This window comes from Hippopotamus amphibius, chromosome 2 (genome assembly GCF_030028045.1).
Source record: "Hippopotamus amphibius kiboko isolate mHipAmp2 chromosome 2, mHipAmp2.hap2, whole genome shotgun sequence".
NCBI classification, from domain to species: Eukaryota; Metazoa; Chordata; class Mammalia; order Artiodactyla; family Hippopotamidae; genus Hippopotamus; species Hippopotamus amphibius.
The window spans coordinates 205,791,974-205,810,634 of record NC_080187.1 but is presented as its reverse complement, the minus strand read 5'-3'; the positions used below and the strand labels follow the sequence as shown (position 1 = coordinate 205,810,634).

Genomic DNA, 18,661 nt, shown 5'->3' with positions numbered 1-18,661 from the left:
TAAAAGGTAGAAACAAAATTTAAACTTAGGTCTAACTCTAAAGCCCACATTCATTCCTTGGCCCATGTGTTATCTATCTCCTTTGTAACAACATACCATAAATCTATATATCCAAGAAAAGATAGCCATCAGTTATGATAGAACCAAGATCTATAATATGTTAGGAAAACAACTAGGCTATAATGAAAGCTGATCTTTCTCTTTACCTAAAACTCTAGGCCTATTTAAAGTTCTGTCAAACCTTTCTTTTAAAATTAAAAAAAGAGAGATTGATTTTTGTGTTCTAAATATAAGAAAAGCACCGAGAATTACCTTTTCTCATAATAATGACCCTAGAGAAATTCTAATGGAAAAAATATGGAGACCTGTTCTACATCATTAATAATAATAAAAAATTATAACTATAAAAATAAAATAATATGAAATGTCAAAACCCAATAGTGACAGGATTTGGGATAAAATACTAATATTGCTGTAGACTAGTACAATATTTTGGTAAAGTAATATGGCAAATGCATCTTAAGTGTCAAAAATGATAACGTTCTTTGACTCAGTAATCCCATTCCCAGGAATTTATCCCGAGGAAATAAATCAAAAGATACAATATTAATGGGACTTCCCTGGTGGCACAGTGGTTAAGAATCTGCCTACCAATGCAGGGGACACGGGTTCGATCCCCGGTCCGAGAAGATCCCACATGCCGTGGAGAAACTAAGCCCGTTTGCCACAACTACTGAGCCTGTGCTCTAGAGCTCACGAGCCACCACTACTGAGCCCACACGCCGCAACTACTGAAGCCCGTGTGCGCCTAAAGCCCTTGCTCTATAATAAGAGAAGCCACCTCTCTGAGAAGCCTGAGCACTGCAACGAAGAGCAGCCCTCACTAGCCACAACTAGAGAGAGTCCACTCACAGCAATGAAGACCCAACACAGCCAAAAAAAAGACATAATATTAACAAAGTTGACCACTTGTGGTATTATTTATAATTTGGAAAGAGTCAAAATATCCAATAGTGAGGAAACAGATAATCAATTATAATAAATAAATTTAATGACTTTTTAGGCACTAAAAATTACAAATATGAAGAATATATGGCAAAATAAACAATAATTATAAAATATTAGTTAAAAAAGGAAAAACATAAAATTCTATACATACTATGATTACTACTTCATAATACCAACCAATCTATCTATATTTAAAAAACAACCATGAATTAAAGCAGGAACAAAATATTTGCACATATAGAAAGCAATGAATATATTGTGCTCCCTCTAAAAATGTCATTAACTATTTTTGTCATGCTTTTTTCTTTCTTTTTTTAAAAAATTAAATTTATTTATTTATTTGGTTGTGTTGGGTCTTAGCTGCGGCATGCAGGATCTTTCACTGCAGCATGCAGACTTCTGTCTAGTTGTGGTGCATGGGAGCAAGCAGGCTCAACAGTTGTGGCAAGTGGGCTTAGCTGCCCCACAGGATGTGGAATCTTAGTTCCCTGACCAGGATCGAACCCGCGTCCCCTGCACTGGAAGGAGGATTCTTAACCACTGGACCACCAGGGAAGTCCCTGTCATGCTTTTTTCAACTATAAAAAACTCTGAAGAGTTGCAAAAAAAGTAGAGTCCCTGTATAACTTTCATTCATCTTGCTTTAATGTTAGTATCTTAGCTTACATAATAATTGTACAATTATCAAAAGTAAGAAGTTAACATTAGTACAATACCATTAACTAAATTACAGACTTTATTTGGATTTCAACATTTTCCCCACTAATGTTATTTTTCTGTTTAGGGATCCAATTCAAGATCCTACATGGCAATTAGTTGTCATGTCTCTTTAGTCTCCTCTGAACTGACAATTCCTCAGTCTTTCCTCATCTTTCGTGATCTTGCACATCTCCAATTCTTAAACTTTCATCCAAAAATTGTAGCATCCATTGGTGGATCCTGCTTGTAGCAATTACTATCAGTACTACTGTGGTGCTGAAATGGTGATTTTCTGTTACCATAATTCCTTCACTTTATTAATTGGAATTCTATAAGAGCAGCCCCTTCTCTCCCATTTATTAATTTCTTCACTTACTTCAATGATATTAATTTTATTCTTTGGATTATAATCCAATAGTATTATTATTAATTTTCTTTGCTCAATGTTAGGTGGTTTTAGTAAGAACTTTAAAAAAAATAAATGAGTAAATACACTGCATCTTACATACCAGGATACAAGTAAGAGAAACAATCACAGCTACAACAAAATGTATCCATCACCACAGAGATTCAGTTAGAAGACTGCTGCCTACCTGACATGAGCTTCTTTAGCAGTTTCTGGCTCTTGTTTGAGTCACGCTGTAAAATATCCTGTTCTTCACGAGTACATACCTATAAAGTAATAAGGGTAAGACATATGATCCAATAGTTAAATGATACTGTTTGCTTGATACATTAAAAAGTACCCTCAATTACACATTATATATGGCAATAAAATAATGAGACTGTCAGTGTTTTTTAGTCCAGACACATATATCCCCAAAAAATATACAAACAAGTTTTGCCCTTGTCTCTTTCCATTTCTCCCTTCTTTTATGAACCATACAAAAAACTGATGTCACTGCAAGTATCCCTGAATGACTAGTTAAAAGAAAAAAATCTAACCTACTTTCAAAAGACAAAGATTTGCCATCACTGAAAATATTGAAAAAACATACGAGACTTTTTTTTTATAGCCTTTCAGTTCTAATCACGAAATCCAAGTCTTACAAGAGAAATTCTAAGCAAGTGTCTTATTTACTTATTTATTTTTGGCCATCCCACGCGGGCATGTGGGATCTTAGCCCCCCAACCAGGAACTGAACCCATGCTCCCTGCAATAGAAGTGCATAGTCTTAACCACTGGACCACCAAGGAAGTTCCACAAGTGTCTTACTAAAAAGAGACAGAGAGGGCTTCCTAGGTGGTGCAGTGGCTAAGAATCCACCTGTCAATGCAGGGGACACGGGTTTGATCCCTGCTCCAGGAGGATCCCACATGCTGCGGAGCAACTAAGCCCGTGCGCCACAACTATTGAGCCTGCACTCTAGAGCCCGTGAGCCACAACTATTGAGCCCATGTGCTGCAACTACTGAAGCCCATGCGCCTAGAGCCCATGCTCCACAACAAAGAGTAGCCCCCACTCACTGCAACTAAAGAAAGCCTGCGCACAACAAAAAAGACCCAACACAGCCAATAAAACAAAATTAATTAAAAAAAAAGCCAGAGAAAGAGGTAAAATACAGTGTCACCAGTGAAAACTAGCCTAGCTTTTATATGTATTTTGTTTCTTTGCCTTCAAGCATTACCTACATAATAAACATTAAAGCAAAGAAAAAGTTCTGTTTATTATAAAATCGCTAGAAGGGAGGTTACTTAAAAGGAGAAGGGGTTACTTAAAAACAACTTCATATTAAGTTTATAAAACTCCAAGACATCAAGGCCAATCTGCTTTACATTACTGTTTCTTAAACCAAAAGATCGAAGGGACCTAACAGAAAACACTGTACTTGATAGCAGTTGCCTGAGTGGCACACAGAATTCCAGCCAGCAGCTGTAGGGTGTTTCTCTAGAGAAAGTCCCAAATGGCAGGACATTTGCTGCTGTTTTATGAACATTTTTGATGTTAGATACTACATTTTTCAGATCATCCACTGACTATCAGTTTATTATCTGAGTATACTGAAAAATTAAAGGCCCCACCAGAGAAGGGAAAACAAAGCAACACAAAATATATGCCTTCACGAATACCAAATGCCATTGCTTCTGCCAGTCAGCTCAACTGGCAGAATAAGCCTTCTAGACAACTCACTAGGGTGTTTGTAAGAGTCATTACAGCTACACTTCTTTTCTTTTAAACCTTGAAAAACATCATTTTTACTTATTTATTTATTCTTTTATTTATTTATTGGCTGTGTTGGGTCTTTGTTGCCACGAGCAGGCTTTCTCTATTTGTGGTGAGTGGGGGCTACTCTTTGTTGCAATCCACAGGCTTCTCAGTGAGGTGGCTTCTCTTATTGAAGAGCATGGGCCCTAGGTGTGCAGGCTTCAGTAGTTGCAGCTTGTGGGCTCAGTAGTTGTGGCACACGGGCCCTAGAGCGCACAGGCTGAAGTTGGGGCGCATGGGCTCAGTAGTTGTGGCTCACGGGCTTAGTTGCTCCACAGCATGTGGGCTCTTCCTGGGCCAGGGATCGAACCCGTGTCCCCTGTATTGGCAGGCAGATTCTTAACCACTGCGCCACCAGGGAAGTCCCTATAGCTACACTTTTGAGGGTACTCACTCAGAAAATGAAGAGCTATAAAAAGGAGGTGTTCTGGAAAAAGAAGCTATAAAGACCTGAGGATTATGTCACAGTGACTCTGTATCCCTGGGAATATGAGCCACATCTGAAGACTGACAAAAATTTTTGACATTTCAGGCCCTAAAGTTTTCCTGAATTGAATTTAATCTGACACAAGACTTGGATCCCTCAACAATGTATGTTCTCAAAACCCTTCTCACAAACAGGCCTCTGTTCTAGGGTATCACCTTGGATTTTTGACTAAAGTTCCTGCTACAAGAATTTACTGGTGGCACAGCATTGTAAATCAACTATACTTGAATAAAAAAAATAAAATAAAAAAAAAAAGAATTTACTGGACACCTTAGGTAAGAAATTTACTAAGAAAAAGAGAAATTACTAGGGGTGTGAATGTCCCTATATATAAAACCAAAGCATAGTAAAATAGGAAAGAAACAATTTACCAGAGTACCACAGAATAAGCAGGGGCCAGAACCCTCTTGTTCACAAACAATACGTCCACAGATCATACAGTTATTGATGAGCTTGTGCTTCTGGCCCAGGCAATCACAAGGGTGGCGACCAGGGATCAGGACTGCAAGCTTGTCCTGTCCCTCTTTTGTATATAAACTGACAAACTTCGTCTTCTTCTTTAAGGAGCTGCTGTTCTCTTGTGCCTAATTGTACAAAGATATCAGAAATAATATCAAATAATTAATGACAATGAAAACAGTCAAGAGAGAAAAACCTCAGTTCTGTTCAATAACAACTTATACCCTACCCAGGAACCATGAAAGAAGGAATTAGAAGAAATACAAATGAATTATAATCGACGGTCTAAGGAAAGGTTATGCTCTAGAAAAACTAGCTAATATACTTTGCCTTTTCTGCTAGTAGCTTTCAGCTACGTATTATAGGTGGTAGAAGGTAAATGTAGCAATAAAAGCTGTTTAGGTGACATATTTAAGCATAGCTAAATTAGAGATAATAGAAAACAAAAATGCTTCTAAAAGCAGATGATAGTCACAGATCTGGAAATAAGATCAATAAAGTAAGAAAAATCTATAAGAAATTGACCCCATAAGAAAAAGACAGATAACACAATGGAAAAATGCGCAAAGAACCTAAACAGGAACTTCATAAAAGAAGATATCCAAACAGCCAACAGATACATGAAAAGGTGCTCAACTTCATTAGTCATTAAGATAATATGAAATAATCACTTCTTGGCCTTTTGGTTAAGATCAAGTGTAGTATCTGTTCGTATCAGTTGAATATCTGATATGTCCTCTATCTGAGGACAATATACTAAATGGGTTTTTGGAGCAGGGAGTTGGAATAGGAGCTTGCTCCATCCACTCCACGCATCGACCTGGTATTGCAGTACCTCCAGGAACAGTGCACCCTCTGTGGGGACAGAAAAAAAAAGATACAAAATAAAACCACAATGTAATACCACTGCACACCAACCAGAAGAGCTAAATTGAAAAGACAGAAAATACAGAATGCTGGCAAGGATGTAGAACAATTAGAACTCTCCATACTGTTCATGGGAGTGTAAACTGGTATCTACTAAAGCTGAACACATGCATATCCTATGGCCCAGCAATTCAACTCTTGGATACATACAGAACAGAAATGTGTAAATATGTTCAACAAAGGACATATACAAGAACATATTGTATATGAAACATTAGAATTGGAAAACTACCCAAATGTTCAACAATAGATTGTGTATTCACTTAATAGAATCCCATGTACCAATCAAATAAACCATGTGACACAAAAGTGTATATACTATTTAGCTCCATTTATACAAAGTTCATAAGCAGGAAAAACTAACCTATGATGTTGAAAGTCAAAATGATGTTTTCCCTTGGGAGGGTTATTATTGTGGGGCACAATGGGAGTATTCTAGAGGAATGGTAATGTTTTATTTCTGGCTATACAGGTATGGTCAGTTTGTGAAGATTCATTTATTCACTTCTACATGAATGTTATAAAATAAAAACTTTAAAAAGAGAACTATATCAGCATCTGCCTTAGTCCATTCTGGCTGCTGTAACAAAGTATCACACACTGAGTAGCTTATAAACAATAGAAACTTATTTCTTACAGCTCTGGAGGCTGAAAGTCCAGGTTCAGGTGCAAATATGGCTGGGCAAGGGCCCTCTTCTAGGTCACAGAAATTACTTCTTTTAGGTCACTGCATTTCATGTGGTCAAAGGGGCTAGGAACTGTGGGGTCTCTTTTGTAAGAGCACTAAACCCATTCATGAGGACTCTACCCCCATGACACAAGAACCTCCCAAAGGCCCCACTTCCTAATTCACGTTGGGCATTAGCATTTTTTAATACATTTTTATTGGAGTATAACTGCTTTATAATGTTGTGTTAGTTTCTGCTGTACAACAAAGTGAATCAGCTATGTGTATACATATATCCCCTGCTCTGTTTTTTTAAATTAATTAATTAATTTTGTTTATTGGCTGCATTGGGTTTTTGTTGCTGCACAAGGGCTTTCTCTTGTTGCGGCCAGCAGGGGCTACTCATCATTGCAGTGGCTTCTCTTGTTGCAGAGCACGGGCTCTAGGTGCGCAGGCTTCAGTAGTTGCGGCACATGGGCTCAATAGTTGTGGCACACGGGCTTAGCTGCTCCAAGGCATATAGGATCTTCCCGAAGCACGGCTTGAACCCATGTGCCCTGCTTTGGCAGGCGGATTCTTAACCACTGTGCCACCTAGGAAGTCCTGGGCATTAGCATTTTAAGATATGAATTCTGAGTGGCACACAAACATTCAGGCCACAGCAGCTTTTGACACTTAAGGTGTATAGATGCCTCTCCTATGTTGTAGTCTTCCTTTCCCTTCATTTATTTATTTTTTAAAAATAAATTTATTTATTTATTTATTGGCTGTGTTGGGTCTTCGTTGCTGCACACGGGCTTTCTTTAGTTGCTGTGAGCGGGGGCTACTCTTCATTGCTGCGAGTGGGGACTACTCTTCATTGTGGTGGGCAGGCTCCTCATTGTGGTGGCTTCTCTTGTTGTGGAGGACGGGCTCTAAGCGCGTGGGCTTCAATAGTTGTGGCACATGGGCTCAGTAGTTGTGGCTCACAGGCTCCAGAGCACAGGTTCAGTAGTTGTGGCTCATGGGCTCCAGAGCACAGGCTCAGTAGTTGTGGCGCATGGGCCTAGTCGCTCCATGGCATGTGGAATCTTCCCAGGGCAGGGCTTGAACCCGTGTCCCCTGCATTGGCAGGTGGATTCCTTACCACTGAGCCACCTCGGAAGTCCTTCCTTTCCCTTTAAATTGAGACTTTCTCCATCATTTCCAGAGACTGAAACTTTAGAGAAGTAAAGTCGCAGAAGTTCTAGTGGATAGGAGAGTTAAAACAATGAAGGCAACAATTCTTTAGTTAGTGTAAAGAGAGGTGACACGCCCTCATGTCCAAAGCCAAATGTTGAGATATACAGACAGTATCAAATAAATCAACCTAGGTAAAAATTAAAATCTAAGACAAGTGCTAAGGATGTTATCCAATTCTAGCAGTTTGCCATTTTTCAAACTGGTCAATTATCCCTTTGCTCTCAGGGATGTTGGTAAGGGGAGGACTTAAAATCTCTAACTAGTGGGGCTTCCTAGGTGGTGCAGTGGTTAAGAATCCGCCTGCCAATGCAGAGGTCATGGGGTCGATCCCAGCTCTAGGAAGATCCCACATGCCGCGGAGCAACTAAGCCCGTGTGCCAAAAAAGAAAAAAAAAAAATCTCTAACTAGAAACTTCTATTTCACTCCCATTAAAGTATCCAGTTACATTTGAAGCACTGAGGGCTGTGCTTTGATTAGGTCTTTTATCCCTAACAGGCAATAAGTATTCATTGAGAAGGAGGAAAGAAGATCCCACATGCCGCAACTAAGATCAAGTGCAGCCAAACAAATAAATAAATTTTTTTTTAAAAAAGAAAACATACATAACGTTCATATCAACATTATTTACAATTGCCAAGATGTGAAAGCAACCTAAGTGTCCATCAACAGATAAATGGATAAAGATGTGGTATATATATACACAATGAAATACTACCCAGCTATAAAAGGAATGAAAATTTGCTACTTGCAACAACCTGGATGGACCTGAAGGGTATTATGCTAAGCAAAATAAGTCAGACAGAGAAAAACAAATACTGTATGATATCACTTATATGTGAAATCTAAAAAATAAAGCAAAGTAGTGAATATAACAAAACAGAAACAGACTCACAGATATATAGAGAACAAAAAATAGGGGTAGGGGATTCAGAGGTACAAACTATAATGTATAAAATAAATAACCTACAAGGATACATTGTACAACACAGGGAATATAGTCAATATTTTATAATAACTATATATGGAATGTAAACTTTAAAAATTGTGAATTGCTGGGAATTCCCTGATGTTCCAATGGTCAGGACTCCGAGAGTCCACTGCAGGGGGCACAGGTTTGATCCCTGGTGGGGGAACTAAGATCCTGCATGCCACATAGTGCAGCCCCCGCACCCCTCAAAAAAATAAAAATAAAAAAATAAAAGTTGTGAATCACTATGTTGTACATCTGTAACTTATATAATATTGTATATCAACTATAATTCAATAAAAAAATAATAAAAAAAGAAAGGTGTATTAGATAAGCTTTCTTCAGGCATGAGTTATACTGCTGTTGGCTTTGACTTCAATGTTAACGAATCAACAATATATATTAAATAAACTATCTTTAAACAGAAACACATGTAAAATAAGGTTATGCTTTGACTGGTTGATGGAAATGTGATCAGAGGCTCCCGGAAACCTAACCCTGTATTTCCCCTAGGAACAATGGTTCTGTATGCACTGGGGCTTTAAAAAGAAATTAGCTGTATGATATTCCATTAAATAAGGGAACAATAACATTTAATCTTTCTCTTACTGCTAAAAATCAGGTCAGTTCATATTTTCAACATTATAAATAACATTATGCTGAACATAAATTTTTTGTGCACATTTCTGATTACCTTGTTAGATATTTAAGTCATAGTAAGTCAGAAGTATACGAACATTTCCACGGTTCTTGACTGTATGCTGCCAAACTGCCCCCAGAAAGCTTAAACCACTCTACATTGCCACCAGTAGTGTATAGGAAGTTCCCGTTTTAATACAACTTCATCACAACTGAGTATCTGTTTTTAAAATCTTTGAGGGACTTCCCTGGCAGTCCAGTGGTTAAGACTCTTTGCTTCCACTGCAGGGGGCTGGGTCCACTGCAGGGGGATCAGGTTCAATCCCTGGTTGGGGAACTAACATCCTGCACGCTGCGTGGCGTGGCCAAGAAATTTTTTTTTAAGAAAATCTTTAACAATTTGATAGGCAATATCTCATGGATTTAATGTGTATTTATTTGATTACTAATAGAGTAACCAACCACCCTTGTTTGCCCAGGACTTAGGGGAATCTCAGAATACAGGACTTTTCAGAGCTAAAACCAGGAGAGTCCAGGCAATTAGGTGACAAACTGGTCACCTTAATTACTACTAAGGATAAACATTTTTAGTGTTTATTGGTCATTTGTGTTTTTTCTTTTGCTTGTGATAGTCTTTGCTCATTTTATTCCAATTAGTAAAAAGCCAAGACTACTTTTTTTAAGTTCACACGATTTTGGAAACCCTCTTCCATGTTTTTTTGCATGGTCATCACACCCAGAATTTGATCACTACTCTTCCATCATAGCATAATTAACTATTCCCTTCTGCTGGGAAATTTAGCTTGTCAAATTTCCCTAAATATAAATATTTCTGCTTACCTCACGAAGCTATTTTTAGAGCCAAGAGAGAATAGGAAAGAGCTCTAAGTGCTAAATGCCGATGATAATGATGGTTGTGGTGGTAGTGAATGGCCTAAGATAGGAACGCTCTTAAAACAGCTAGAATTGTGCATTCTTTTAGTGCAAACCCACAAAAAATGTTGAAATTGAAGCCCTGGTGCACTTCATTAAATATTTTCTATCACATCTATCTATTATCTATCTATCTACCACATCTATCTATCTATCTCTAAGCAAAGATGTCCTTATAATACTTAACCAGGCTGCCAAAAAAAATCTACCACATGAAAAGTAACATTATCATTATCACTCTCTAAAATTCATTCATTTGTTGAAAAGTTGCCATTCTAGACCAATTTATACCCTTGCTCTCTGAAATGTATCAGTTGTTTGCTCTTCTCCATAAGCCCAGAAAAGGCCTCATTTCCTAAGCACTCACCTTGGCCAAATCAAAAGGTGTTTTGACCTCTATGGTCGTATCAGGTTCAGTAAATGCAGGAACTTCCTGTCTGTTTCTCCCTTTCCGCCTACTCCTCTTCAGCTGGTCTCCTGATCTCTGCCCATCTAAAATTTCTTTAAAGAAGAAAAAGAAGAAAAATATATATATATATTTATATTATGTATATAGAGAGATTGGAAATAGTAGGATTCATTGGTGAATTAATAGCTAATAAAAAAAGGCAATGCTTAATATTTAGAGTCAAGATAAGAAGTCTGGCAGGTTTTTAAATTATCTTTTCCTCTCAAATCAGAATTAAATTTAAACCATTGTTTTCAAGACTGTAGTCAATAATAAAAATTACTGGCTAAAATTAAGAAGTTAAAGGGAATTCCCTAGTGGTCCAGTGGTTAGTCCTCTGAGCTTCCACTGCCAAGGGGCCGGGTTCAATCCCTTGTGGGGGAAACAAGATTCCACAAGCCGTGCGGTGTGACCAAAAAAAAAAAAAAAGTTAAATTAAAACCTGATATTTTAGACTGTATAATAACAATGCCTTATTTAGTTTGGTGCTTGTCTTTTGTACTGTTTAACTTAATAGTTACTTCTAAATGCTATTCATACTAAAACTGGTCAACATTTACTTACATTCATGTATACACATAACTAAAGTTTTTCTTTAATCCATGTATAAATTTTTCAAGTTATTCTGAAGTCACATTATATCTACAAACAAGTATTTTTGTGACATTTTCTAAACTGAAAAAATCTGAACGAAAACAATACTCGTTACAGATCCAAGTAGAACTGAACTAAAACCATCGATACATATGATTCTGCTTAAGTTAGCTATGTGGAAACATGGCGTGCCAGGTCCTATAGACCAGTCAATTTACTAATATTTCAACCCTTACTTTAATATACTTAAGTTAATTACATTAACTTAACTTACCATCTTTTTTGAAGGACTGCTGCAGAGCATCAGACATCAACTCCTGATCATTCTTTTGCCATTTGGTTACAAGCTCTTCTATGAATTGACCTTTTTTGCCCTCATTTCCCTGCAGGAGGTCAGTAACATATTCCCGTATCTCTTCAGCGCTCTCAATTGACAAAACATATCTCAAGAAGAAAAGAAATAAGTTGTTAAAACAAGGCCAGCTTATACTATATTTTTCAATAATCATAACAGACATCAAGGTACTAAAAAATATTCATTAATCAATTAGAGTGTTTACTTTGAGCCAAGCTCTAGGTTAGATACTAGTGATATAAATTTGATTAGGGCAAAGACTCTGACCTCAAGTAGTTCATAATCTAACCTTCATGTAATCTTGTATTTCTAGAATCAAATCAGTGTTTTGAAGATAGGCTTGTGGGGCTTTCCTTAACATGGAATACTTTGTAACCTAAATAGGAAAAGAACTTGAATGGATACATGTATATGTATAACTGAATCACTTTGCTGTACACCTGAAACTAACACAACATTGTTAACCAACTAGACTCCAATATAAAATAAAAATTAAAAAAAATTTACAGTGTACTAAATATTTGTTTTACTATTTTTTAAATTTATTCTGATAGCAAGAGAGTTTTTAATATTTTGACAAATATTTTTGAAGGTCATGCAATAATCAAAACTTTCCCCCAATTCTTTTTTTTATTAAGATCACTTTGCAGCTTGCATGGTCATTTTTACAGTTCCATACTACTGTGCAAAGAAAGGACTACTTATCTCTTGATTGAGGGGTGGTTACAAGGCTATATCTACTTGTCAAAACTCATCAAATTTTACATTTAAAATAAGTGACTCTACTGAATAAAAATTACATCTCAAAAAAAAACTGTTAAAAATAACTGTTATTAAAAAAAATAGGAGTGCTTACTAGGTGGCGCAGTGGTTAAGACACCACCTGCCAATGCAGGAGACATGGGTTCGATCCCTGCTCCATGGACCATCCCACGGAGCAACTAAGCCCATGTGCCACAACTATTGAGCCTGTGCTTTAGAGCCAGTAAGCCACAACTATCGAGCCCATGTGCCGCAACTACTGAAGCCTGCACGCCTAGAGCCCATGCTCCGCAACAAGAGAAGCCATGGCAATGAGGATCCCAAGCACCAAAACAAAGAGTGGCCCCTGCTCGCCAAAACTAGAGAAAGCCCACGTGCAGCAACGAAGACCCAACACAGCCAATAAATAAATACACTTATAAAAAGAAAAAAAGGAATACTTTCCATAACTACACATCTTAAGTCATTATATTTTCCTAGGAACAATTCAAATTACTTAATCTTTATACTGTAAAACCTAACATTCCTTTTTCGCTAAAAATATGAATATATACTACAAGCTAACCAGTTACTGATTTAACATTCTTAAAAATTATAAATCAAGATTAGCCTCACATCAAAATGAGATCTATTTTAAGAAAATGATATGAAAGGGTCCTAAAAGTGAAATGGGGTGGGAGTACGTCAGTACAACTTTTCTTTTTCTTTTTTAAAATATTTAATTATTTATTTATATTTATTTTGGCTGTGCTGGCTCTTAGTTGTAGCACATGGGATCGTAATTGAGGCATTCATGATCTTTAGTTGTGGCATGTGGACTTCTTAGTTGTGGCATGCAGACTCTTAGCTGCAGCATGCATATGGGATCTAGTTCCCCAACCAGGGATCGGACCCTGGTCCCCTCTGCATTGGGAGCACAGAGGGAGTCTTCTCCACTAGACCACCAGGGAAGTCCCGAAGTCAGTACAACTTTTCTATAAATCAATCAGCCAAGATATTTAAAGTGCCTTAAAAACAATCCAATAATTCCATTTATAGCACTCGCTAAGAAATAAGAGACACAGGAAATTTTTATGCAAAAAAACTAACTATATCATTACCTGAGTTAGTGAAAACCTGGAAGCTATTTAAAACATTCATCAATGGTAGGGGCAAATGAATTCAAGTTTTTGGACTTTACAAAATATAATACGCCACCAGTAAAAGTGAAATTTTTAAATAATTACAATTTTTAAAAAATTATTGACTTCCCTGGTGGTTAAGAATCCGCCTGCCAATGCAGGGGACATGGGTTCGAGCCCTGGCCCGGGAAGATCCCACATGCCACAGAGCAACTAAGCCTGAGTGCCACAACTAAGTAGCCTGTGCTCTAGAGCCTGCGAGCCACAACTACTGAGCCCCTGTGCCACAACTATTGAAGCCCACATGCCTAGAGCGTGTGCTCCACAAGAGAAGCCACCACAATGAAGAGCAGCCCCTGCTCGTCACAAATAGAGAAAGCCCACGCACAGCAAAGAAGACTCAATGCAGCCAATAAAAATAAATAAATAAATAAATTTATGGGATTTCCTTGGTGGCGAAGTGGTTAAGAATCCGCCTGCTAATGCAGGGAACACGTGTTCAAGCCCTGGTCCAGGAAGATTCCACATGCTGAGGAGCAACTAAGCCTGTGTGCCACAACTACTGAGCCTGAGCTCTAGAGCCTGTGCTCTGCAACAAGAGAAGCCACCACAATGAGAAGCCCATGCACCACAAGGAAGAGGAGCCCCTACTCGCAACTAGAGAATGCCCACGCGCAGCAACCAAGACCCAACACAGCCAATAAAAAAAAAAAATCACTAACTTGCTTATTTCATATTATTATTATTATTTTTGGCCATGCCACACGGCTTGCAGGATCTTAGTTCCCCAACCAGGGACTGAACCCACACCCTCAGCAGTGAACTCTCGGAATCTTAACCAGGAATTCCTTGAATAATTATTATTACTTGAGAAAGTGAAATAGTAGTGAAATACAAAGTGAAATAGTAGGACAGACTGTACAGCATATGACCCCAATTCCTATGAAAGGAATATATATATTCATACACTTATGTGTAGAAAAAAGGCTAGAAGCTTTTACACCAAAATGATTACTGCTAAGAGAGATGATTAAAAAGAGTTTGGGTTTATTTTTATTTTCTTTTCTCCCCTACAATGAATATATTTTGAAAATGTATTACAATATAGGAAAAAACACTAAGAGAGAAATGGTTATCTTGGTTTCTTCCTTTATTCTTTTCTGAATTTTTAGTTTTCTACAGTGACTGTCACATCATAAGAGAAGTGAAATAATTAAGATATCAGACCATGAAAGCATTATATGATCTGAAGAAACTGTAATGTAGACATACTGGTATGAGATGCAAGAAAAAATATTACAATAATGCTATATCCTTTAAATTTAAAAAAAAAATCATGTATTGTCCCATCCTTGGTAGTACACATACTGGTTTTTTTTCCTAATGTGGTAGTTGATTTGCAAAGTTACAATCTATTAAGTGAACAAACCTGTGCCTTTGGGCCTGTTTAAGAGCATCTTCTAATCCATCAGAAAAATTTTTTAAATACACAACTGTTTTTCAGGACTTTCAAGGTTTAATCAACTTGATCCCCAAACTTACCAGGCCCCATTAAGAGATTAATTGGGATCAAGAACTCACAGAGCTGCAAGGAATCTTAAAGGATCATTTAATTCTGGAGTATTCAAACCACTAGAGAATTATTTAAAGAGTTTCAGAAACAACTGAATAAACGCGCTTTTAACTATTTAACAAAGTACAATAAAGAACATACATCCAAATGTGTTATATACCAAATCTTAACAAAATAGATTCAACCAAAACATGAACTAATAATGCAGATTGTGGAACAAAGTTTATTTTGCTAACTCTGTGTACAGAACTTAATGTCTCATAAATGTATCACTGATTATGAAGGTAAGAGCTCTGTGTTGTTTTAAAAAATTCAGGCCACTCATAAAAAATTGTTCAAGTTAGCACACTACTATAGTATACCTGGGTAATTCTCAATTAAATATCAGGCAAGACAAGGCACAGCAAATTTACACAGCCAACGCTTTCATAGTGGCATCATAGCCTGTTGTGCAATAACTAGTGAAAACCTAGGAAGTGATTCCAATAGCATTATATTACAGGTAGCTTTAGTGCTTATTAAGCAATCAGGGGTACAGCCATACTTAGTGCTTCAACTTTAAAACAAATTTCTGATCACTCCTCTTTCAAGGGTGTGGATAAGTTTAACTGAGGAAAATCTAAGGCTGCAAAATGAGCTATTAAACCACAATCTATAAGAATTAGAATTTTCCCGATACTGCGTAAGCAACAAAATACAACTGGATTCTGAGACTGAGAAGACTGCAACTCTCCACACTCCACTGCTGATTCAACAAAAATAGCCTCAATCTTTTTCTTTTAACTGATTGACTATTTTTCTGTTTGTTATTTTACAAAGCTTCATTATTTCATTTGACAGCATTCCACTGCTTTAACAAATGTCTGAAAACTACTTAACCTGATCTTGCCTTCAAACAAGGGTAAAGCCAAGCCATACAATTTGGCTGGAGTTTTTTGTTTTTGTTTTTGTCTTTTTAAAAAAATACTTTTGTCAATTTTTTAAAAATTGACATATAGTTGACTTACAATATTGTGTTAGTGTCAGGAGTATAGCAAAGTGATTCAGTTACATATATTTTTTCAGGTTCTTTTCCATTATAGGTTATTACAAGATAATGTACCTCTGTGCTATACAGTAAATCCTTGTTTAACTATTCTAAAAATAGTGGTGTGTATCTGTTAATTCCAGACGTAACCTGTGTATCTGTTAATTCCTAACGTAACCCCCTCCTTTCCCTTTTGGTAACCACCTTTGTTTTTCTATGTCTGTGGGTCTGTTTCTATTTTGTAAATAAAATCATTTGTTATTTTTTAGATTCCACATATTAGTGATATCATATAATACTTGCTTAACTGGGTTTTTTGATAGTCTATTCCAGTGTTCAAAATAATCCTTTAAATAGGCTCTCAACTCTCTCCTTGCCAACAAGTCTATTTTCTCCCAAACTCAGAAATTCACCTTACTTCCTAGAAAAGCCCTAGAAATTCAATTTAGGTTTCAGCATCAATGAGCAAGGAAGCAAATCAAGAAACACTTCCAGGTTCTTTAAGCGCAAGTTTTGTAGAAGTTTTTCCCTCCTCCTGAACTCTGCATTGCCACCTACCCATCTTTCAGTTCTCAGATTAAATTCATCCCTTGCAGTTAACCTTACGAATTTCTCAAATCTTAGAGTTCTTTTTCCAATGCTCCCCAATACCCTGCACTTCCCCCACCTCCGCACTCATCAACCATCTTTGTTGTCCCAGCACCTGGCATGCAGTAGTGCCGGAAAAAAAAAAAAAATTAAATCGATTGAAAGCATATATTAAATCACGTCACCATTTCCACTTCATTGGAATCATAAAGGGTTACAGATAACCTCTGCTAATTATTCATTTTACAGACGAGGAAACTAAGGTTCAAAAATGGAAATTCAGCTGCCTAAGATTCCAAAACTGGTGAATGACAGAAAATAGAACCGGGGACGCCCGAGTCAGGAACTATTTTTTGCACAGTACCACGTCACCCCCATTTAAATTTCAGGTCCTCTTTGACACAATCGGACAAACTAAAATGTTCAGAGTAAGGAATTTCTGGAAAGACAATTTGGCTTGCCCCTTCTCTCCAAAATCTGTAAGGAAACTAGTTCCTGGGACAGACTTACAGGTCTAATTAGCAGGGATTTGGCGTTTTCCTGGGGGAAAAAGGCCCCACCGGCCGATTGTGGAGCATGACACCCTATTCCAGAAGCTAAACTATAAAGCCGGGGGGTCAAAATTCGCCCCTCGGAGATAGACAGCAGCCTTTTTATCATTTCTTCACTCATCAACTTTTTAGTCCTCTCCGCTTGCCCGTTTGCTCAACCAGTGCACACCCCAGAGCTCCTTCCCGCCTCGGACCCGAACCGGTCTTACTGTATGATCTCCTCACTGACATCCAAGCCGAAAGTTTTCCGCAACTGCTGGGTGCACCAGCCCACCAGCTGCTCCTGGGACGCCGCCCCAGCCACCGCCATTTTCCCCAGCCGGAACCAGCTGAGCTGCAAAAGCTCGGCGTCCTGCGCCGGACTAGTCCCCTTCGCAACACCGACCTCTCTCGCGCGGGTTCCGCCAGCCTGCACCGCCCCGCGCGGTAGCACCGCCCCCAGCACAGATCCCTCCCACCTGTGCCTCCTGCTTCTTCTCGCTTCCTGAAGTTCCTCGTATATCAGAGACGCATCTGTGCGTGATTTTTCCGCGTCGTCAATTGTAGGACTCGAGAATTGGGAAATCTGCTAAGGCAATAAAAATACCTCTAAAAAGTACGGTTTAGGAAAAAAAAAACAATACCCGTAACCTGAGGGTCCAGTTTTTAAATTGTTCTGGTTTTATGTAAAACTTTAAAAATAGCATTTGAAAGCTAGAGTAAAAGCTGTAAGGATTTGCTCAGGTGGTAGTGGATTTATTAATACCGCCTGTAGTCTGATGCCTGATGCACGCTGCCAAAACCTCTGTTTGCTTTTTGGAGCCACGTGTTTTCCAGGAGGGCGAAGACAATTCTTCAAGCTCGAGGGAAAGGATAAAAGAGCAAAAACAAACAACAATAACAAAGACTTTAATAAAACAGGTTGCTGGGGTTTGGGTTTGAAGACCTTCCATATGAATTCTCTGTATTGATTTTTACGAAGTATTTCAGCTCAAGATGACTAGATTGAAGGGTCTTTTGCTACTCCCTATTCCATTGGGACAACGGACTGGGGAAAATTTAGCTAGATTTTTCTGGAGAGCGTAATGTCTTCTGATATATTTCATCAATCAATTTAATTGACTGGCTTTGTGTTATATGTATGGCCTCTTCATTCCCATTAGGCTATTTATACTAAATAATTACATTAATTGGATGTTTGTTCACCTTTTATGTTAGTGTTTTCACCTACATAAATAATCACAATCATATGTGCGCTGATTTACACTGAGTTTAGATTATCTGTTATCTATTTGGAAAATATATGGCCTTCCAGCTTAAAAAAAAAAAGACTCTGAATTTTCATAAATAGTGGGTACAAGTTTTGTTTCTTCATAGAAATCTGCTAATTATAACATATCCAAATCCTTTACCTATTTTTATATCTGTTCTGTTCCCATAACTAAAATG

At 37.7% G+C, this 18,661-nt stretch overlaps 1 protein-coding gene and 1 non-coding gene across 4 annotated transcripts in view; one reads left to right on the top strand and one right to left on the bottom strand.

Annotated features, from left to right (window-relative positions):
* TRIP4 (thyroid hormone receptor interactor 4) overlaps positions 1-17,595 on the bottom strand; it is a 56,602-nt gene extending 39,007 nt beyond the window's left edge. For all 3 annotated transcript variants that reach the window (XM_057723787.1, XM_057723785.1, XM_057723786.1), the window contains exons 1-5: positions 17,443-17,595; positions 11,531-11,700; positions 10,582-10,715; positions 4,772-4,984; positions 2,301-2,379 (exon numbers count right to left, since the gene is read on the bottom strand). In XM_057723787.1, coding sequence (XP_057579770.1) covers positions 2,301-2,379; positions 4,772-4,984; positions 10,582-10,715; positions 11,531-11,700; positions 17,443-17,543 — 697 coding nt within the window. In that variant the 5' untranslated portion in view covers positions 17,544-17,595. The remainder of the gene's footprint in view (positions 1-2,300; positions 2,380-4,771; positions 4,985-10,581; positions 10,716-11,530; positions 11,701-17,442) is intronic.
* Positions 5,526-5,716, top strand: LOC130847469 (U2 spliceosomal RNA). The gene has a single exon (XR_009052229.1). It is a non-coding gene; the product is annotated as a U2 spliceosomal RNA (small nuclear RNA).
* Positions 17,596-18,661: the final 1,066 nt, after the last annotated feature.